The sequence below is a fragment of the Anas acuta genome, chromosome 20 (assembly GCF_963932015.1).
Source record: "Anas acuta chromosome 20, bAnaAcu1.1, whole genome shotgun sequence".
Classification (NCBI taxonomy): Eukaryota; Metazoa; Chordata; class Aves; order Anseriformes; family Anatidae; genus Anas; species Anas acuta.
In genome coordinates this window covers 10187924-10211498 of record NC_088998.1, presented here as the reverse complement: position 1 = coordinate 10211498, position 23575 = coordinate 10187924, and the positions used below count along the sequence as shown (strand labels likewise).

General features: G+C 39.0%; 1 protein-coding gene across 14 annotated transcripts in view; it reads left to right on the top strand.

Moving 5' to 3' along the window:
- STRBP (spermatid perinuclear RNA binding protein) overlaps positions 1-23575 on the top strand; it is a 66082-nt gene that overhangs the window by 31286 nt on the left and 11221 nt on the right. For 10 of the 14 annotated variants that reach the window (XR_011089173.1, XR_011089172.1, XM_068657044.1 and 7 more), the window contains exons 5-17: positions 1468-1612; positions 7073-7167; positions 7595-7690; positions 8446-8557; positions 9152-9249; positions 9674-9785; positions 10672-10764; positions 11577-11776; positions 14192-14350; positions 15312-15446; positions 16024-16164; positions 17842-17965; positions 20022-20066. Coding sequence is in view for 12 of the 14 variants with exons in the window: in XM_068657044.1 (XP_068513145.1) it covers positions 1468-1612; positions 7073-7167; positions 7595-7690; positions 8446-8557; positions 9152-9249; positions 9674-9785; positions 10672-10764; positions 11577-11776; positions 14192-14350; positions 15312-15446; positions 16024-16164; positions 17842-17965; positions 20022-20066 (1555 nt within the window). In the remaining 2 variants the exon portion in view is untranslated. Of the gene's footprint in view, positions 1-1467; positions 1613-7072; positions 7168-7594; positions 7691-8445; positions 8558-9151; positions 9250-9673; positions 9786-10671; positions 10765-11576; positions 11777-14191; positions 14351-15311; positions 15447-16023; positions 16165-17841; positions 17966-20021; positions 20067-22787; positions 23235-23575 lie in introns of those variants that run through there. The other 4 variants (XM_068657039.1, XM_068657038.1, XM_068657037.1 and 1 more) reach the window with 4 other exon arrangements.

The following is a 23575-nucleotide window of genomic DNA, read 5'->3' as shown; positions in this document are numbered from 1 at the left end:
TTGGGGTAAGAGGAATCTAGTGAAACAAGCTACAACTATTATGGCAATAAGGAGAGGTTCTGCAAACATATTGGAGAGACGAGGAAGGTGCAGGTTCATTAGTGGGCAAAACTAGCACATGATGTACAGAGACATTAACAACTTCTGCTTTATTTTTCTTTGAAAGTTAGCCGTGAGCATGCTTAAAGAATTTCATCCCAAAAATAAAGAAGTTGAAGTGCAGGCCACAACAAGAGAAGTAGTAGTTAGAACACAAGTTAAATATGTTCTAACTTCATAATCTTGCTTAAACGTACAAATACAAGCAGCTGACTTTAGGATTCATCTTTGGTTATCTCTGTACTTCTGAAGGTTGAGAGAAGACCCAAAGGGCACTGAAATACCTTTCAGACACAGATCAGTTGAGAGAATTCTGACACAAACTAGTGGAACACATTATTAGGCAATTTACATTACTATCTACAAAAGAAGTCTAAGCAAGAAATAAAATGCTTGAGAACAAATCAATTTTAAAAATGCACTTACTGATGTCTTGTCAAGAGAGGAAGGTTAGGTTTTCCAGGCATTCTCAGGAATCTTCTGGGGCTGGTATTAATGAGGTGGGTGACGCTGGAGAGTCTTGCATTCAGTTTCAAGTGCTGTGTGAAAAGGGAGTGAGACAGATGGACAGTCAAGTTGGAGAAAATCAAAAGAGAAGACTGAGAATGAGCACCTAGAAAAACACTGAAGAAAGATGAAAATGATTGTGTTTGGAAAAAGGCAAGATGGAATGCAGGTGTAAGCTTCAAAAAGACATTAATGGCTTTTTATAAAGGGACAGGCATTCAGTACCTTGCATGGCTACCAAAGGTAATTTAAAGTGTGATTTAAAAAGTAATTGGAAGTATAGCAAGGGGCAGTTGTGTTGTAAAAAAAAGCTGTCTATATATGTGGGAATCAGAATAAACTGTTTGCCAAAGTGGTGAAATCCTTTTTGCTGGGGCATTGAAGACTGGCTTAGACATGGTAAGAAATGGGCCAGGTGAGCCACTGCAGCCTGCTGTCCATTTGCACTGGCAGGCACAGTTGTGTCAGTCATTCTGCATACGAGAGCTTTTACGTTTAGAGGCAGCATTACCAGAAGTCTCTGCTTCTAAGAACAGAAGTTGCTGGTGGTATTTCACATACTGGCAGCTACCAAAGTTAGCTTCTATCTTTTAATTAAAAAAAAAAAAAAAGTGATAGTAGTGCCTTTGTAGTGGGACTACTTAGTACTGCCATTACATTTGCTGCAGAATTTTCTTAGCTTTTTTAAAAGTCATGTTCCTGGGGTTTTCCAGTTTGTTTTTAATGAAGGAGGCAGGGCCATAGTTGCTATTGCAATGTTTGCAGGCGTCTCACTAGTTCAAGAGGTGTATGCACGTAAAGAGATTCTGCGGTTTTTCAGTTGATTAGGAGATTCTTGAAATCTTTCTTGGTGACTTTCAGAAACTTACAGAAGAGAAGTATCTCGTGGAGGAGCATGTAAATGAGGCAGCTATTATTATTCGTAACACAAAGGAGCCCAAGCTAACCTTGAAGGTGATACTTACATCCCCTCTCATTCGAGATGAAGCAGAGAAGAAGGAAGGAGGTACATGGAGCGTTTTAACGTGTTTCTAAGACTGTTCTATCAAAATGCCCTGACTGTGCAGCACAGGGTTAATTAGGAAATAGGTTTTTAATTGTGTATTCTATACTAACTAGACTGGCTTTTGCCACAATAGGTTACGTTATTTGTGCCTTAAAAAGATAGCAGTCACTTAATTGTCCTGTAAGTATCCAATGGTTTTCATTTGCAAGCAGCATTGCTACAGTGTTAACTTTGACACACAACCAGATCTTAGTTCTTTCTTTCAGACTTAGTGGTTAATTCTGGAGCACCCCAGCGCTGCACAGTCTTGTTTTTAAATTCAGTCAGTCAAGTGGGATTGGTTCTAGTATCTTGACAAACTTGTAAAATTGTTTCTCTTTTTGCATAAAATAACTGCAAAGCTCACAAGTATATCCTCCTGGCCCTCAATTCTTATCAATTGCTGATACATGTGTATGGTTCTAGCTTTGAGTTTCCTTGTCAATGAAATTAGGGTGCTATAATGCAGTACTTTTGCTTCTGAGTTGAGTATTGTTCCTCATGCCCCTAGTCCCACATAGACTTAGAAAACTGTAACTTAGTTTCTTTCTATTCCTTCCCCCTAACTGCCTGACTTCCAATCTAGTCCTCAGCCCCTTGGTAAGGACGGGTAGTATCAACGAGGCTGGAAACAAAACAAGAGCAATAGAGAAGAGCAAATGTAGCCATATTTTATTTTATTTTTAAAATCTTGTCAGTAATTTCTGCTTCCGCTTCCCAAACCTATCCCTAGAAACTTTGCCACCGGACGATGTCAGACCTTTGACCAACTGGCCACTCTCTGTCATGACAACTGAGGCAGCTGGGCCCGCGTGGGCTAGGGAACTCCCTGTCGCTCTCTTCCCATTCTAGACTTGCCACAAGCCCTTTGCTTCTCCCCCCCTCCCACATGAACTACCGATACAATGGGAAATGTTGGTCAGTTTCTCTTCACTTTTGTTTGAGGCGAGGGCAAGAAGGATAACCTTGAAAGGAAACCGAGCCCTCTGGCAGCAGTTGGATGCAGAAAAATCTTACAAAACAGATGAATGGCAAAGATTTCCTAATTGCGATGTCTGTTTTATTCTCAAATTAGTAACCATGCTCTTTTGCAAGACCATTAAAATAAATTGCACATTACTTCAGTTATTCTTCAACTTTCTGTAAGATGTTGAGGTCAGGCCTGGTGTTACTGCAGCTGACGGATGTTTGTAAGGAGGAGCATGAAGTGCAGAACAAATTTTAATGATAAAAGATTTGTAAGATTCCCATAAGGGAATAGTTTTGCACAAAGGCTTCCATCCAAATATTTTCTTGCACCAAAACGATAGCATTGTGGCAGTAAACTCTCAGGACTCCTGAATTCATCCTAAAATGAATGAGGATTTGAATTTTTATGCTTTCTTATATTTAAAGTGTATGTGTCCTATTTTCAGTGTCTTTGAATATTTTTCAAAATATTGTACTATTTTTTAAAGACTTAAAATGGTTTCACTGCCTTTGTTAGAGCAGCATTGCACTATCATTGCTGTAAAGCTGATAAGTATTTGTAGGGTAATTGGATCCTGTCAAAGTCCAGGTGCTTTGATGTTGATTCATCACAAGTGCAATTGGAATTTACTGTATTTCTTTATCAAAGGTATGTGAAACATTATGTAGATATCACTAAATGCAGGTTTTAAAGAGTTTAAAAAAATACTTTTTTTCATAATATTTGCAACTGTTTTTTAGTCACTTTAACTTGGGTTCAGACCAAAAAAGTTTTCTATCTATCAATGGAAAATACTCAGAGAAACCATCAGGTGAAAAAACCTTTTTTTGGGAAAGATTTCCAAAGTATTGCCATATTTTTTTCCAATGCTCCCAAAAAAATGCCAACCAACCATAATACAGCTTCTGTGCAGTTCTAAAAATGGCCTCGAGTTTATTCAGTACGTCCTTCTGGATGAAGGGGCTCTGAATGCTAGTCAGCTTGCCGTTCATCTTCCGTGTAAGATAGGCCCTTTGGGTCCACATGCTGCTGCGGGTTTGCCCTAGAGCCTGCGGGCCCCTGTAGCAGCTCCCAGTGAGCAGAGGCTGCATGAAACTGACCAAGGTTTCCAGCAGTTCGGTGTTGGTCACTAATCTGTCCTCTAACCAAATCAGCAAGGTTAGGTGCAATGACCTCGTTACCAGTGCTCCCATCTGTTCTGTAGGAATGCTGTGTGTACCTTCATGCCCTGATGTCAGAATGTATCGAAAAACGTTCCTGGATTTCTCTTCAGTCCCCACCTCTTTTGGAAAAGTGTTCATGTTTAAACTGTGGTGTTTGCCCTATTTGTTTTTGCTGCTTGTTAGCAAAAATAAATAGCAGACCAGTGTGTGTGTGTGTGCGTGTGCATTTCAGTGTTTCTCACAAATGGCTATCCATAAAGCTCTGCTTTGTCATGTTAAGAAGTCAAGCATCTAAAATTTCTGCATTTTGCATCAGTTTAAAATTTAAACTTAAACTAAATTTTTAGTCACAACATCAAATGCAAATTGGGCTTTCCAGGCCAGAATGTGGTACCTTGCAAATCAATTCTTGTTACTGAGCACTACAGTAAAACAAGCATATATAATAATAATAATAATAAACAAGTTCAGTCACTGAAGTGGTGCTGAAATCAGCCTTGCTCTGGAACTGAGCAACTACTGTATAAACAGCCTGCCTTTGCAGGCAGCCAGCGATGCTCCAAAGGTGCCAAGCCCCTCTGAAGGGGCAACAAGCCACTGATGTACCTTGCCTCTGTGGAGAAGGCAGCACTCCTTGTGTGGCTGGCTGTAAGGAATGAAATTGGCAGCCACCGTATGAAGAGAGTAAATGCAGCAAGTGGGGGAGAGAATTACTGAAGGATTGGTTCTAAGTTGCAGAGTGTGAGCTAACGTCAGGGCTTGATTATGAGCTGTTTATTAAACTCAGTATCTTTGCCCTTGTTAAAACCACAAGAGAAAAAGGAAAGCTTTGCAATCATATTTAAAAATTCTGATTGGGTCTCACTTTCCTGACTGGCAGAGCATGAAGAAACATGCCATTCTACTGAGGATGTCGAAAGGGAGTCTGCTGCAAGCCGCTCACCCTCTTCACTGCCTGTTCTCTTCATCTTTCTGTTTAATAGAATCTTGCATCAAAAGCTGGCTGACTGCAACATCTGCAAAAGGTGTTCACAACACTAGTATGGAAGTTGCAATTGGCAAAATTCTCCAAGTTACTTGTAATTTAGACCTTTGGAAATAGCCTTGATCCTGCTGGAGAAGTAACATTTCAGTCTGCTGAAAACAATTCTTATGAGAACAGAAAAGGCTTTTAATTCACCGGAATGACTGATAATATTCTGTTTATGGCCTTGTACTTTAAAGTCAAAATTAATTTACTTTGTCAACAGCTGCCACGTGCTTTAGCAGTCTTGTACCATACTAAGTAAAAGTCCCTAGGTATGTGAAAACATTGCCAAAAATCAACGATTTTGCAATCAGTCATCTTTGCTAATTCTAACGTTTTAAAATAAGATTCTGATCATTCATTGACAGTAGCTGTTTTATACAGTACGTGAGCTTTAAGCAGATGTTTATATTGTCCAAAATAAAGGTTTTTTATGCAGCCACATAGAAGTACATTTAATAATTGTGTGCCACAAAACATTACTCCTGAAAATAAATGAAACTGCGAAGGAAACTTGGAAGTAAATTTTGTTTCAAGGTGACCTTTTGTGCTCACAGAAATCAAGTGCCTTGAGACTTTGCAGCTTTTATTTGAATAGCAGGCAAGACGAGTGATTAAGCTCAATATTGTAATAATGTTGGTGAGGGCAATAAGAAACAATGCAAATATCTGCTGTGAAGTTCATCGGGGTCAGAAAATAAGCTTATAGCACTTCAAGTCTTCATTCTGCAGACAGCAGAGCCAGCAGGTACAAAATGCAACCATGACCAATCAGACAAGATACCTGCTTCTGTTCAGTTTTACACTTTTTTTTTTCTTTTTTTTTTTTTGCTTTGGGTTCTTTTATCCATCGTAACATAATGTGCTTTTACCAGAGTAACCTTCCTGGTGAACGGCATAGGAGGTAGAGTAACTGAACGTTAAAGATGCAATTACATTTGCAGTCAATACTACCCAAATTAATCTATGTAAAGGTATATTGAGATGTAACTAATAAATTATGCATATAAACAGATTTTACTTTTTTCTCCTAACAACCTGATATTTTAAATGTCTTTCTGGGTACTGGATTTTGCTTATTTGGCAAAGATTTTGGACTGGATGCTGCATTTCAGTGAGGCATTCCAGGATTTCTCTTGAAACCTGCAGAGTTGCCGTTTTGAATAACGAAAAGAGAGTTGTTTCCAAATTATTTTGAAATTAAGAATAATCGTGTATTCATAGAAAAATAACATATTCATGGTTTTAGTTGAGCCATGGATTCATTTAGCTCTTCCGCTATGTTCTTCTCATGTCGGCTGAAATCTAAAATCCTTGTAACCTGAACTCTGATATGCAAAATTTGTCATTTGTACATAGCTTCCAGTGAATCTGAGTGCTGATCACACATTTAAGAAAAAAAAAAAAAATCAGGGAAGAAAGGACTGTTGTATAATATCCCTCATTACAGAATTGCTTGTGACTGCTAAAAGCAGTTTGTTGCGTGCTGGATAAAAAAAAAAAAAAGAGAGAAAGGGAAGGGTGGAGAGTGTAAAGCTCCACAGAAGATGTCTTGTCTCTAAAACCCTTCTTTGAACTTCACGTGTCAATTTTGGTTGCTGTTGGGAAGAGAAGCTTTATATAAGTGGAGACTACATCTCAATATATTAATAATCTGGTAGTTAACAAAATTCTTTCATACATTCTGCCTATATGAAAGATTATTTTTAGCATTTACATATTTCTTTCATTGAATTATATTGACTAATACTATTCAAGAAAAAGTATTTCAAATGTACTCAATTTTTTTTTAATTCTCAGCAATTGCATGGGAATAACTTCAAAGTGTTTCTACCTATTATAATTTTTCTCTATATTCTGTGTCCCTCAAGAAAATATTTCCCTTGTCAAAAGAAGCATGTTTCTGAAATTCTGTGCTACTTTTTGCACTTGGAAGTCACAAAGAAGAGAAAAATAACAATGAAAGAAGTGCTATATAGCTATTTTCTGCCCTGAAATGTTCTACATTTTTAATAAGATCCCAGATTGTCTGTAGCAGTGGCCATCTCTATTATTACTATTATTGTATGAGGAGTGAATGCCTTTGCTTCTGTTGCACACGTGCACATTTACTACCTTTAACGGCTTGTTTAAATTAAGTAACAGTGCACTTAAATTCTGGGAGTCTTATTACCTCATTGAGATGCTGCCGCTCTTTTTGTATTGTGACAGAAACCCCTTGGTCAAATTGTATCTGTCTCTTTTTATCCCATTTTTACCAGTAGATAATGTTGCGATGAAAGATCCTCCGGACTTATTGGACAGGCAGAAATGCCTGGAGGCCTTGGCGTCTCTGCGGCACGCCAAATGGTTTCAGGTTGGCTATTTGTTCTTACCTTGTTGTTACTGTAGCCTTATGAGGTTTAATTTCAGATATTTAATTTTAATGCCTCTTTAACTTCTGATTAGTCCCTAGTAGAGCAAAGGTCTAGATTTCCGAATTCAGTGCTGTACTGTATAAGGGGCAGGCATGACAGGTAGACAGCCAACTGGTCTAGAGTTGTCATGAGGCTACGAGAGCAATCTTGATATCTTGCTTCCTTTTCTTTGTCTCTCTATAAGTTGAAATATTTTATTTAATATAACTGTTGTTTTGCATGAAGCTGATTAAGTATTAAATAGTTATCGTAAAAAAAAAGTCTATCCCAGGACTCTGCTTTTTTTTTTTTTTTTTTAAAAAAAAAAAAGGCAAAATTGAAGGCCAGGTCTTTGCAGGTATATTGGAACCCTTTTGTTTGTTTTAGGCCAGGGCAAATGGACTAAAATCATGTGTAATTGTGCTTCGTATTCTACGGGATTTGTGCAACAGAGTCCCCACATGGGCACCACTGAAAGGATGGGTAAGTACAGAAAGAGCTGAAGGCAACCTGGTCAGATCTCATATTTTCTACGGATTGTAGCGGTGTTTGGACTGGGAGAAGCAGTGCATTGTATGACACTCCTCCCTTTAACCTGCCTCCCTCCCCCTTTTCTCCCCGCTCCTCACTAACTGCAAGCTGTGTAGAAAAGTGCTTACCGGGAGGAAAGAGAATGAGTCCTGTTCAGTCTGTAAGATGTACTGACACCATGGGAAGAGGCGTGACATTGTGGGGCCTTGCACATCCTCATGGATTAGCAGTAGAATCCCACTTGTTGCTTCCAACCTCAGTTTTTCAAGTCTTCTGCTACCATGACAGAGCTGGTCCTGTCAGAGCAGCCACTTCATGCTAGCAGCTCTGCAGAAGGCAAAATGCTCTCTGTGTCCAGAGAGGAACACTTTGGAGGTCAGCAGAGGCAGCATTTTCTCTCACGTAGAATTGATATCCCTTTGACAGGAGGAGAATATTCACGTGATTTGACTGTAGAAGGCTTTTCCTTTTAGAGTTCCAGTGCAGTTAATGGAGAGCAGTTGGTTTCCTCAAAAGGTGACTCAAAGCAGGGAACAAATATATGTGCCATAACTGTCCTCTGAGATGGCAGCCTCTGTCAGTTAGACCTGTAGTGGATTAAAGCTGAAGTAAGCTGATGTGAATATTCTTCCCCTCTACCTCTCCATATTTAACTGCAGTTACAGTTACCCTTGTATCCATACTAATCATAATTTAATGTCTTCTAGCCACTCGAGCTTATATGTGAAAAATCTATAGGTACTTGTAATAGACCTTTGGGCGCTGGGGAAGCATTACGACGAGTGATGGAGTGTTTGGCATCTGGAATTCTGCTTCCTGGTAAGGGGCCAGATTAACCTCAGGAATACAGACTGTTGTTCGGGCAGCCCAAGCCCATTTAAAAGTATGCTGCTGTATGATTAGATGCAAAACACCCGCCTTGTGCTTCCCATATGCAATGGAACTGAATGAATATGGCTTATTATTTAAAATTGAAAGATAAAAGGAAATTGCGTGGTCAAACTGAATGAAGTACTTCCAACACAGTTAGGAGTTCATGGGGAATGTTAGGTTTGTTTATAAATGAACCTCGATCTCATTAAGGGGTTCCAAACAAATGTGGACCTAATGACTAGCTACTTCATATAGATTTACTGAAATCAGCATGTCTACCCAAAACATCATTATTTCCTTTTAAACCTCCTGCTTTTAATTCACATTGTTGTACCCATGCAGTGTTCACACTGATAAGTTCTGTGGCCTCTTGCTTCATGGGTTAGCTTGCTTTGTATAATATTTGAATCCCTTATTGGGAAGGGTGCACTTCCCACTCTGCTGAAGATGAAGGCTAGCTGTTAGAATATTCATTACTCTCTTCTTTCATGTTGCTTCGTGTTTACTCTCAATAATCTGTTTTACATTTTTCCTTCCCAGGAGGCCCTGGTCTGCATGACCCCTGTGAACGGGAGCCAACAGATGCTTTGTCGTATATGACAGTTCAGCAAAAAGAAGCCATTACGCATAGTGCTCAGGTAGAAAACTCACACGGAGAAGCTAGGTGCTATAATACTTGAGATTTCAGCTAATTAATTCAACTTATTCTCTGGCATGATGGCTTATTTTAGTGGTGGTCCTGATGGTTCTTATAGTGCCCTGCACTGGAAAGATGAAATAATATTTTATGAGTGCAAGAGTTAAATGCAGATGAAATACAATCCTTACACGAGGCAGCCAATGTGTGTGCACCATTTGCATCCTACTTCAAGCGCTTAAGGCACAGTCCTTGGGTAGGCTCCCTGTCAATGTGTCCTGCACTTCATATTACAGAAACTGATGTGTTTAAGATTTCTAGAAATTAACATTTTCATGGAAGAAGTTACTTTGTGTCTACAAACTTAGACAACTCAGATAAAATAGCATTGTGATGTAACTTGTATTTCTACTGTCATTTTATAGCATGCCCTCAGATTATCAGCCTTTGGTCAGATCTATAAGGTTTTGGAAATGGATCCTCTACCATCAAATAAGTCATTTCAGAAATATTCCTGGTCAGTAACTGACAAAGAAGGTAGGTATTGTATGCTCTAAAAATCACTAATTTGGAAGTAAACTAGGAGGTTAATATAGAATGAGTGAAATTCCTGAGTTCCATGCTATGAATTTACAGCGAAGATTTTTCTTTGTCAAATGCTTTTTGTTCTGTTTTGTTTTTTACTTGGTTTGTTGTCTTTTTTTTTTGTTGTTGTTGTTGTTTTTTTTTTTTTTTGCTGTTGTTGGTTGGTTGGTTTGTTTTAGTTGTTTGACTTGTTGTTTTGTTTTAGTTGGTTGGTTTGCTGTTTGGGTTCTTTTTTGGTGGCTTGGTTTGTTGCTTTTAATATACGTATTTTATTGTTAGGAGAAAATCTGAATGTTCTGTTCTCCAGAAGTACCAACAAAGGAGCAGTTAGGGAATAGCTGATGACTTTCTTTAAAGCACAAATCCTTTTGGCATCTGAAGAGTAAAATTAATATTTACTATTCTTGTGCTGGGGAAGGAGAGACTTCAGACTGGTCGAAAAACGTATAGCGAATGTCCATAATGAGAATTACTCATGTTTTTCCTAGAAAATAGTATACATCTAACAAAAAAACTTTCTAGGTATTTCTTTTTTGGAAAAACAAAATTATTACAGGTCTTGCCATAGACTAAATATAAAACAAACAAAAAAAGTCACTACAGAATTACAGTACTTACAGTACACGTAATATTAGAAACAGACATCTTGCATGGCCTGGTGCAATGAGTAATGAGCTATTATTGGTTTACATGTAACAGTAACAAAGCTTTGACTGAAGGTTGAGTTCTTTTCTTAGTTATAAATGGGGAAAGAACAGTATGGGACTAATCAGATTCCTGCTATGGAATTTTGTTTTTTTAATAGTTTATTCATATTACAAGGAAATTTATACTCTAGGTACAGGCTCATCTGCTCTCAAGAGACCATTTGAAGATGGTGTTGGGGATGAGAAAGATCCAAATAAAAAGATGAAGCGTAATCTGAGGAAAAGTAAGTGCAATGCTCCTCCATTCTCTTTTCAAAGACCCATTGTACAGTGGGAGCTGGCTTAAAAGCTTCTCGCTGTTGGTGTGGAATATCATGCGAGGAAGTCTTTGGAACAAGAAATGCCACCTCTCTTGCCTCACATTGAGAATATACATTTCTTATGGGGCATTTGAATTTCCCCTGACATGTTTTACTAACTGCATGATTTGCAATCTAAATAGGATTGCTTGTCAGGTCATAGGAAAATTTAAGTTGCCCAAGCAACTGAGATATTTTATTGATTACTGTCCTCTACCAGCTTTTTTTCTGCCAAATACTGCAGTGATTTGGCTGTGTGAAGATTCGCCTTTTTGCATTCTTCCCTTCTCAAGAAAAATAAAACGCTTAATCTACAAAACGATGATGAAAATGCACAGACTAAAAGCCTCAGCATTTCTGGGATCCAGTCAATTCCAGAGGCTGTTTTGATTGTACTACATTGGTGCAAATTCTATGTCTGGTTCTTCACTACCAATGAAACTTGTTACTCTGATATCAACCAGGAAAAATACAGGTAGCTGCAAAGGAATTGTACTAACAATATTAAAAGATGGGTAATTATAGTTACCCAAAAGTGGAATGGCATATTACAGACTTAACAGTGTCATGACTATCCTCAATCTTTGAGAGGCTGAGGGGTTGTTTTGCTCCTTTATACAGACAGAAAGCTCTTAAATGCAAACTGTTTCATTTTGCTGTTCATTTTGTTTTGTTCATCTCCCCTCACCCTTTTTTTTCCCCCCTTCTCCCCTTCCTTCCCCACTATCTTGTACTAGTACTAGATAGTAAAGCAATAGATCTCATGAATGCTCTGATGAGGCTGAACCAAATCAGGCCAGGGCTTCAGTATAAGCTGCTGTCACAGTCTGGTCCAGTCCATGCCCCAGTCTTCACAATGTCTGTAGATGTTGATGGTACGACATATGAAGCATCAGGACCTTCTAAGAAAACAGCCAAGCTCCATGTGGCAGTGAAGGTAAGGCAGCCTAAAATACTCTGTTAACCCCAAATCTTGGAACATAGAGCATGAAATATGGTTAGAACTAGTAATACTAGTAAAACTCAATAACGAATAAAATTTTAAAACTGAATTTTAAAAATGGATGAAGCTGAGGTGCTACCAATGTACTTGAAACAGAGGTTCAAAGGTTCGAAGGGCACCACTCCTTTTAGACTAGTGGAGAGGGACAATGTGGAAATGTGAAGGAAAAATGTCCCAGGGCTCTGCAGGTCAGCTCATGTGCCAGAGGACCGAACGCAGTGTCTAAGTTCTGGATTGGGAGGGGTGTACGTGCTGGTTTTGTTCTGTTCTCCGCCTTCCTCCTGTTGGCTAGAAAACAGCATGTTGATGGCTCCTTCTTTCTCCCCTTCCTTCTCTGTCTGTCCATTCCTGGGTTGTGAAACTCCTTGAAACATGGAGTTGTTTCCTGTCCCCAGTGTTTGAAGAGTATCTTTGTGCACTGGGCTGTATGTAAATGATTGGTCTCCAGTCAGTTTTTCAGTAAGACTAATCTCATGCAGTCGCTAGTCAACCTACTGTTGCTTCTTGTAGGTGCTGTACATGGCAGAGCTTTTGTCTGTTAAGCAGTAATAGACTGGAATGCCCAACATGAACACCCTTGTTGTATGGCAAGAGGACAGTTCAGACTGCTAAAGCAGACCGAGCCTTCTGGGTTTCTGGGAAGAAAGGAAAGTTTCCTACAGATTTTTCATGTGAAAGAGAACCTCTTCTAATAGAACTGCACTTATGATAGGAGCAAGCACATCTGTCATTCTGTGCTTCGTTTTGTGTTTTTAAGAACTGCCTTTTTAGAAGCTTCATCTGGCAACTTTCTGCTTTCTTTTGATTTCCGTTTTGAAAATCCCATTGTCCCTCGTGCTTTCAAGTTCAAAGTGTCCAGAACTATCTGACGGAATGTGTTGTTCCTCAGGAAAAGCATCTCTCTGCATGTGTGTCCTTCCAGACCTTCTTCCTCATACTTTTATTTTACCTCACTCCCTGCAGTTGTTTGGAGGAAAAAAAAAAAAAAAAAGAAAAAAAGAAAAAAAAAAAAAGATGTATCTATATATAGAGAGAGATTTTTTAACAAAACTTGCCCTGAAAAGCTGCAATTTCTCTGCCACTGAACCTCTCTGTATCTGCCATATCTGCGCTGGTACACACCCAGCTCTGTTCTCTCTCAGTCTACACATACACAAATCCTGGGTTGAATTTCAAAACATCCCCGATTCAAGCCAAGGGCAAATGGATGGTGTGTAGATACAATTTTTATTTTTTTTTTCCCCTGAGCAAATCTGGGGCCTTTTTTCGCAGACTTACAAGAGAGCCTAGTGTAACCATTTCAGTTTCCAGATCTGATCTTTTTAAAACATAGAAGCCTTGAAAATTCACCTAAATATACAGCAATTGTACGGGAGCTGAGGCTGGGATAACCTCTGTAGTTTTCAGTTCAGTGTATAAACAGTGATTTTTGCACTTTCTTCTTGGGATTGCGTTTTCAGTGGAGCTTCAAGTTGGTTTCAGATTCCCTGGGGCTGTGTCCGGTACCTCTGTCCAGCTAGGTTAGGTAGCTGGTTAAAGGAGAGGCTGACGTTGCTAGCGGAAGATGTTTTTGAAGGAACCGTTTAGTACCTTAATTGGAGAGTAAAATTTCATTTGGTGTGCAGCTGCTGGAAGCAACAACTAGGAAGTTGTGACATGCTCCACTAAAATTTACTGCACATGGAGTGGTTTGTTGCTCTGCCAGCTGGACCCTCATCTCACAGCTCAGGACACCCGAGGTTGTTCCCTGTGGAACTTCGGAAGCTTCTACCCTCCAGTGTTCTGAAAGATGCGAGCAAGGAAGGTGATGTCAGCCCCGTAGCTCTAGGGATACACTTGTGCAGTGACAGCTGGTCATGCATTTTCTAGGAAGCTCCAGAAGTGCCATCTTCTAGAAGTGCAGTGCTTTGATTCTCATGAGACTGTTTGTCCTGTTTGCCCTGCAGTCAATCTGTTCACCTGTCTATATACACAGAGAGAGAGGAAAAAGTATGCAAAACAATCTTATCATACTGTTAAGCAGTATCATGGAATGGATGAACTTTTTAATTTTATCCTATTATTTTGCATGGAATTATCAAGATGAATGATGCTCATGAATAATTGCTGTCTTTGAGACAAACATTTCTGTTTGTGTTGATTCCACTTTTGGAAACCTGGAACTATTTCCCCCATTGCTGCTGTGCTTTTCTCCATTTCACACAGGAGAAAATGCATTTTCTAAGCAATCTGCCTTTATTAAGTGTATAGTGGCCATTCTTTTGTGTTGTGATTAGGCCTCTATTCGTTTATACTTGCTTCGGTAGCATTAGCCTATTTTACAGTTCATTTCATGTGCTTTTGTTGTAGGTTTTACAAGCAATGGGGTATCCAACTGGTTTTGATGCAGATGTTGAGTGTGTAAGTTCTGATGAAAAATCAGATACCGAAGGCAAAAATGAAACAGTGTCTTCAATCTCAAGCAATAATACTGGAAATTCTACATCTGACACCTCCACTACCCTAGAGGTAAACATTACATAGAAAAGTACAAGTGATGGAGAAGTATGGGGTTTTTATTTCCTGTCTTGGAAAAGGATGATGTTTTCTTTATGGCAGCAGATAAGAAACTGAGTTTCCAGTCTCAGACCTTCCATAGGCTTTGTCACTGTGCACGAATAGCTTGATCTTTATGCCTCCTTTCCTAAAATTTAAGGTAAAGTAGCCATATTATGCTTTTAAGACCATAAACTCTTTGACAGGTGTTGTCTCTTCTACTTTGCTCACATACAGTCCAGTCCTAGGAGTGAGACAACATAATCTTGTTTGTTACCTTTGGGCTTTGGTAATGCAATTTTGGTATTTTCTTTCTTGCAATAGGTTTGTCAAAAACGTATAGTTCTGTAGACAGTATCTTACTGATACACATGAAGACCAATGAAAACAAAACAATTCATCAAGGGATGTTAGGAAACGTAAAACCTAATACCTCTGTGCATATTGAATGACCTAGAAAAAGCCACACTGAAGATTACATTGAAATTGGATCATTTACGTTAACTTCAGCACTTGTAGCTGACTGAAGTCGGTTGCTACGAAGCAGTATGCAGTGCTTGTTTCCTCACTGAAGTTGTAAGAAATATGGTATTCCACAAAGGACAAAATTCCAGTAACTTTAGCAGTCTTGGCAGAATGTTCCCAGAAATCATGCTAGGATCACAGAATCATAGAATTGCCTGAGTTGTCCACTATTCTGGTGCAGCATGTTCTACTGAAGCCAAGGCAGTGTTATCTGTGATACAGGTCTGTCACTGGAATGTCCAGTGCAGTGTACGTACTGGGAACAACGAGCTGTTGCAGAGGCTTGACACAGTGATAATGCCAGCCTTCTCCAAGTGTCTGGCCGTTTGATGCTGTAAGCTATACCACTGTAGATGTCTGCCATTTGAAGACAAAAGGCTCTAAAGCAACACCATAAATGTGTCTCTAGGTAAGAACTCAGGGTCCTATACTGACAGCAAGTGGCAAAAACCCAGTGATGGAGCTTAATGAAAAAAGAAGAGGTCTGAAGTATGAGCTCATCTCTGAGACGGGTGGAAGCCACGACAAGCGCTTTGTGATGGAGGTGAGTGAAACAAGCTTGTAGAGTTGGTAGGTGGTTTTAGCAACGGTGCTTCAGTCTTCAGAGGGTGCTTCAGAGGGTGACAGAGCACTGGAACAGGTTGCCCCAAGACATTGTGGAGTTTCCTTCTCTGGAGATACTCAAAACCCACCTGAATGCCATCCTGCACAATGTGCTCTGGGTGATCCTGCTTGGCAGGCGGGTTGGATCAGACAACCTTCAGAGGTCCCATCCAGCCTCAGCCATTCTGTGATTCTGTGAAGTTCAGGCATACTGGTTAAATTCAGTATCAAATAGATGCACTGGTCCTATTTTAATTGCACTTGTAGTTTCCAGGTTCCTATTTTCAGACATGTAATGGTTCACGTGATCGCATACATACACTTCATCAGCTTTGTGTTCTTGAAGCAGAAGAAATCTGTCATACAGAACATGGAATGTTGTTTTGTTGTTTGTGTGTTTGTTTTTTAACTATTGAGGCTCTCTCATCACTGACCAGTAGGTGCAGCATGGTATTCCCAAGGATAAAATACTAGACATAAATTCATATCTTAACATAAATTCGTATCTTAATTTTCAGGTTGAAGTAGATGGCCAGAAATTCAGAGGTGCAGGTCCAAATAAGAAAGTAGCAAAAGCAAGCGCTGCATTAGCTGCACTCGAGAAACTGTTTTCTGGGCCTAATGCAGCAAACAACAAGAAGAAGAAGATTCTTCCTCAGGTAAGAATTGTTACTTGCTTTTTGGATCACTCTGTTACCACAGCTCTTGGGTGGTTTTACGACACATGACCTTCTAGAGGAAGCAGGTTAATTTCATTTTCTTGCCTTGTGCACACACTGTATAGTTTCTATTTTTATTCTTATATAGTAATTGTTGTAGCATAGCCATATGGTATGGTAGCTGGGACTGTATTGTGCTAGTGCTATTACAAAATATTTTCCTATTTATTATTAAGGGATTTAACCTAGAGGACACAGAGTAGAAAAGGAGGCACAAAGAGAGGTGGTGATTAGCTAGAGGAAATACAATCGGGTTCACTGATGACATGGAAGTCTCTTGTGTGTAAGGCCAGAGCCATACTGTGCTCCTCCACCATCTAAGATACATAGAGAATAAATCATTTATAGCTTGGCAAAGGCATTAACTCTATGTTCTGGAGTAAGTTGAGATTTTTGCACCAGAGTTTTCAAATGAGACATTTTATTTAGTCAGGACGCTTCTGTAATACAAATCTTGGTCTTGTCCATTAGGTTTAATAGCCACAGTGATTTCTCAAGTCTATTAAGTTTAAGGTTGAACAGAGCAGAAACTATCAACAGTGTTCCTCCTCCAGAGAACTGTTATCAGGAAAAAAAACACCCTTGAGGGTTACCATTTGGATCTCTTTTGTGCAAATGTGTTAGAATTAGGATTTTCTTATTTCACAGGAGCAGAATGTATCCCCAAATACACTTACAAAAATTAAAAGTCAACTCTATTTTTGTCTGTAATTACTAAGTCCTCCTCAACTCACTAAGACTTTTAGTTAGGAGTATTTCAGTTTCCAATACTGTGTTGAAAGTCTAGTAGATCAGAAGAAATGGTACCTCACTGGACAATGTTCCACAGGCAGCTAAAATATGAGAATGGCTTCTGATTCTGGCACTTACTAAATCTTTTTTTTTTTTTTTTTTAATTTTTTTCCTCTGTGTTTATGGCCAAACTTGTCTTTGAAATACCTAGATATGCTTGATTTTACTGTGTTTTCAGAAGGTAGCCGGGGGGCATGTAGTACAGCAAAGCTCTGCTCTGATGCAGTGAGCAACACCAGTGTCTGCAGCTCCTTGCTGTACTCTGAATTCTTTCACTCATGACAATGGGAAAGGAAGATGGCATTCTAGAAGAAGCTGGTCTAAACTAATCCAGCGTTGTCATGAGGTTGTTTTGCTTTTGTGGTGGAGTCCTGGCCCTGCTGAAAATTTGCGGATTCAGGGTTGTAGGAAAAAAGCAAACACCACGTTGTAGATCAGGGAGAGGCAGTTTGTAAGGATGTGGAAAAGATAGCGGCAAGGCACATCAGAGAATAGGGCAGAAACTACTCACGTTTGATCACGCTCACACAGCCAAAACTTAAGGAAGGAAATAAATATGGCCTGACTATGCCAACTGCCAGGACACAGTGAAGCGACCACGCTCTTAGATTCAGACTGCTACGCAGTGAGCTCTCAGAAGGGACTCTTTCTGTCGGTCTTTTTTTTTTTTTAATGTTACTTCTCCATTTTGTACTCTGCCTTAAATAAGGCTTGTGCAGCAAGCATTCTTAAGGAGATTTGGGAAAGGTGGTGATGCAGATAGCCTTGTATTTCCAGCAACACTTCCACCTTCTGAATTGCTATTGTTTTTATTACTCTGAGCAGACTAAAGGGGTTGTCAATACAGCTGTTTCGGCAGCAGTCCAGGCTGTTCGAGGTAGAGGAAGAGGTGCTTTAACACGAGGGGCATTTGTTGGGGCAGCTGCTGCTACTGGATACATAACACCAGGTAAGGCATGGCACTAACAGCTAATACTTTAATTCTGACTACTGGTGTGCCCTATTCCATTCGTCAGTCAACTATGCAAGTGATCTCTTCAGCTTCAGTCATCTGAGATGAAGCAGAAGAGAGAATTCATGGGTGTTTTAATAAATCAAAGAGCTGAACATCTGGCGGTACCTATCCTTTATAAGTCTGCAACTTAAAACTCCATGTGTACAGGGCACAAGTACACAGTTATCCCCATAATGGCTTTCCTGGCTTTATCATTCTATTATCTGTCTTTGTAGTTGACTGCCAAACAATTTCCTGAACTTTCTTCCTGGGTCAGGAACCTCTTGCATCACATGTCCTGTAGCAGTAGGATTGGCTTGCCCAAGAAACCCTTGCAGGGATAGAACTGGCAGTCACTGTGATCCCAGAAACTTTCCACGTGAATCGGGCATGTGAGCACAATATCTATCAGTAGCTTCGATGCTGGCCTAAAAAAAAAAAAACAACAAAATTTGTGTTCATACTCTGTTAATTCATCATCCGTGCTGTATTTTCTGAGTAGTAAAGGATCTTTTGAAAACCAAGGGCCTTGTGGTTCACATACGGGGTACTTTCTGTACACAGCAGGTGAGTTACTAATCAGGTTATTTCACTGCTGACTCCTCAGGGCAGATTTGCAACCATCAGAGACAAAACTATTTGAGCTTTTGAAGAGCTTACGTGCTCAACTATTAGTTGCTGGTCCAAAATAGTGATGGTTTTTATTAACCAGTAGGTTGCAAGCAGATACGAAGGGCATACGGAGTGTAAGCTGTTACAATCCACAGACAAGAAAACTTTAATGAAATGTTAACATTCTCTTTACTTCTTAAAGTGCATTTTTTTTTTTTGTGACTCTGCATCAGATCTGAGGCTTGCAAGTAACGTGAAGGGAGTCTAGACGTTGTTTTGACTTTGAATATGAATCACAGATTTTTAAGAATGAGATGCTTGGAGATCCCTTAGTCAAAGCAAATCCAATAGCTTCCAAAAGTAGTATGTATACTCATACTCAAGTTTTCTGAATACAGCAGGAGCTCTAATTATACTCTTCATCCATTCACACATACTAATAGCATAGCCCTGTTGTTTCCTAGACCTGCTTTCTGGCACAGACAACAGCATGATGTCTTCATTGTTCCTGTATGTTGATGTAATTATAAATATTAAAAACCAGTAATTCATTTTTAATGGCTGTTAACATTGTTTTTGGAACTGTCTTGCTGCCTGAGGAGTCATTTATGAGACATTTTAACCTGTCAAGGGCATTCTCCTTGCCAGCATGGAATTACTCCAGAAATAGGTTTGATTTCCAAGTCATTGCAGTAGTTAAGCTTTTATTGGTCTTGGCCTACACAGATTATTTCTCTTCATCCTCTTCTCAGAAATCTATTGCTTTTTCTGATGGACTAAAGCAATTCCAGCAGGTGGGGCGGGGAGAGGACACAACCCTGTACAATCTTAATTATTGAGATACAGTAACCAAGATTGGTGTTCTCCACTGTTCCTGTTTGTCTCACTCCACAGTAACACCTAGCGCTTTGGAAAAAAGATACTGTTTCTGTTTGCATCTAGTTGTTCCCATGTCCTTTGTCCTTTTCGGCTGCAGAAGTGGCAGAGCACGCTGAATTCACACAGGAACTTTATTGATGACGATGTGGTATCTGCTGCAGGCATTCCCCTCTTTATAATGCAAGTTGAGGACGATGATTGTTCTTTGCGTCAGACTGTATTTGTACTTCAGAGGTAGCATAAGCAAATACGGAATGTCTAACTGGATCCATGCTCTGGCAGTACAGACTCAAGAGTTGAGGTTTAAGAAAGTCATTGGGTAGCTTGTTCTTTAAGACACTGTGTAGAAGGATTTTAGTGTTTTCAGCAGTTTTCACATGCGTTAATATGATTTTTTGTTTTTTTTCTGTGGTCCTTCTTTGTGTACCAGAAAGTGTCCCTGTGTATTGATATGCGAATACCAATTGTCTTCAGGTATCACAAGAAATGAAAACCCATTCCCCATCTGTTTATATTGCAGGCTATGGAGCACCATATGGGTATAGTACAGCTGCGCCAGCTTACGGTATGTATAGCCCAGTAATTAACAAATTAGAAATTATACAGAAACCATTGTGCCAGTCCAAATGTGGCAGTCCAAGTTGGTTTAGGTTTTGCAGGAGAAATTTAAGAGATTAAAGCTCTTAAACCATGATGACAACACCTTGCCATAACCTTGTGGTTCTTTTTTGGTTGGAGTAGTTTTTTGCCTATGCTTTGCCTGATCTGTGGAAGGACCGCTTGTTCTAATTGCCTGTTCCCTTTCATACTGAAACTGAACTGAAATAGTTTTCTTACTTTTTACAGCCAATCTGTGCTCCATTCAAAGACTACCTAAGGGCCTATGTCAGCATCTCTGAGCCATATTTATCTAAATGGCTTTACAAATAATTGGCAATGTTTGCCTACAAGTTTAATTGGCCTGTGGACCAAGCTCCCCTAGTGCTGTCAACTACTGTATCAGAGATTATTTCATAGATAAGTCTATGTGCATACAATCCCATCCCTGCCCCACCCCGCTCCCCCTGCTGCAGGCTAAACCACTGCTGCTTGGGACAAGCAGAACGATTTTGTGTAGCTTATATCGCTGGTGATTAGACTGCAAGGAAGCTAGGATACAGTAATTTGCCACAATGATTTTACTAAGAAGCATAGTGAAATTAGGCTGGCAAAGCATTGGTTAAGACTGTAAAATAAACTAAAAATCAGCACTGATGGAAAGGTTTTTCTTACCTCAGCTTCTCCCTACCAACCTGCTTTTTTTTGGTTTTTTGTTTTTTTTTTTTTTTTAAATGCTAGACTAACAAAGTGTATTTACCTCTAACCGGCCCTTTTGGTTACTTTGAATGAGGTTTATGTGGCAATGGGAGCAAAGCAGTTTGGAGTCAGTGATATGTCCTGGCACACAAAAAAAACACCAGCACCTACCTACCAGAACCCATCCCATTGTCCTCCTCTCCTGTCACAGGACGGGAGGGAAATCCTGCTACTCAAATAACAATAAGTACATTTCAAGGCCTGCAGTTTTTTCATATGGGAAACTGAGCTTGCAATTTCCTACTCATTTTCTAGCTTTTGTAGTATTTGTAATACTTATTCCTCTCTAATTTGTATAGATTTTATAGCTTGGGCAATATCAACTCCCCTGATAGCATTATAAAAGTTAGAAATATTTTCAAATGTTTATTTCATTACTTTCTTTTAGAGGTATGAGCTATAGAAAACAGAATGCTGCTGCTTTATTGAAAACATTCTCTTTGCTTGACTAAGAGCAGCCAGCCCTATTCTGTACTCATGCAGTGGAGAGGGGAAGTACAATGGGCCAACGGGCTGCACTGAACAGTGGGAATTCTCCCTTCAAAATATAAGCAAACCTCACTAGTTCTGCAAATCCTGCCCCGTTGACCGGCCAAGTGTTTTGACAAAATGGCAGCTGACAGCTGTGCTTTCCTACAGAGTGTGCTCTGCATTGTCTTCTGTGTTGTATTACTGAAAATGGAAGGAACAGCTATTTGTTTTTCAAGGAAAAATCAAAGGAAGTTTAGTTTATGGCTTACTTGACAGCATGGATTTTTAAAAAACCTCTAGTTCTTTCCAAGCTGTAGTGACTGGCTATAACCACGATCCAGTGGTATATGCACTTGTGTATTTTTACAAGCCAGGGGCTTGCAGTGATGTAATATGAATCCTTTTCTGGCTGAAGAAGACAGTACAACTGTTATCAATGCTCCTGCAGCATGAGTTTTACTTACAGCTTTTTTTGCCTTCCTTTACTCCTTCTGCTTTGTGTTTTTTTTTTTCTCATGATGAGTATTTTGGGAGCTAGATTTTAATCAACTAACTGTGTACATGTGACATATCGCTGACTTCAAAACACTGTGGAATTGAATGCCCCCATTTTTCACATAAAGAGTTTCTGTTTTTAATGTCTTATGATTGTGATGCAAAGTACTGGGATAATGCTTTTTGGCTGTAAGGTAAACATGTCTCTGCCTTTGTAAGCTGTTGCATGTTGGGAAACTTCACTTTGATCATCTGGTGCTCTGGAATACCTGCTGTTGCTGCTTTGTGATTTCTAAATGGACACATAGGATAAACACTAGAACTTAAATAGGAAAGAATTATTTAAAAAAAAAAAAAGCATTTAATTGTGCAGAAGCTTGTGAGGCCACAAGAACTCTGTAATAACCATGAAATCAGGCAAATATTAATCTTTCCAGATTTGCCACTTCAATACAGGATAGAAAAAGCAAAATAAAGCAGCAGATACAAAATTTACTGTAGGTACTGAATTATTTGGCTGACCTATGTGGAAGCTTATCAAAACTGCTGGACAGTTTCTCTATGAATTTTCTTTTATGCATAGCAGATCCTGTCAAGAGTATCTGCAATTGTTACTGGCCTGTGAAATACAACCACAGAACAAGGTAGTAGAGATTAATTATCATAAAGATTATGAACTAGCTTCAAGTCCAACCTCTTTTCAACAAATCACACTCTTATTTTTGAGACTACTGCTTGCTTTAATTTTAACAAACACTGGGACAAAAATAAAAGCAAACTTTAAGCTAACCATCTGTTTGAAGTAGTACAAAGTGTTGAAGTGTTACTGTTTATGGGGCCCTGTACCCTAAAGTCACATTGACTGATCTGGAAAAGGTTAATGAGAACACTACTGTAAGCTCATATCTGACTTCCTTGGATCACTGAACTTATTTGGAGTCCTCTCCCTTTTTTCTCTCTGTAGGTTTACCCAAGAGAATGGTTCTGTTACCAGTTATGAAATTCCCAACTTATCCTGTTCCCCACTACTCATTCTTTTAGCAAATGGCAGAAGCTAATTCCTATTGATTGAACAACACAGTACAGTGCAGAATGTTAGAAGAAAAAAGAGCCTTTTTATCCTGTTTTCTTTGAACACATACTTGAGCAAAGTCATTTGTAAAGAAACATCTTTTTCCTACTTTTTGATTTTAACAAAATGCAAATTTAGTTCTCTAAAACTTGAAAAAAATGTTCTGTGAAATGTTACCTCATTTTCAAATAACTTATACCAGCCTTCTGTTATAGGGAAGAACTAGAAGCTTAAATCTTACGTTTTAAATGAAGTATCCGATTATGTAAAATTAAATTTGTGAAGGATGTATAGAATATAAAACACTGATCACAAATAAACTGTTTTGTTGTAACACAAGAGTACTGCCTGTTTCCTAATGCAGTCACACAGATTCAGTTAGTGACCTGTACTTGTTGTAGGGTTATTTAACGCAGGGCATAGTTCTTTAAAAAATTATAAAAATAAAAATAAAAAAAGAAACTTCAGTTAAAATATAACTTCGTAAATATTATGGTGTGTAATAAACTTAGTAAAATATGGGTTAAATATTGTTTTATTTTATAGAGCTAAGCATCAGTATGTGAGTTTCCTTAGAATCTTTAAAATCAGCATCCTGTAACTCTCAGTGACTTTAGAGTCTTAATTATCTAAGAAGGCTTTTCGTTTGTACACAGAATACTGAAAAACAAACAAAGCAA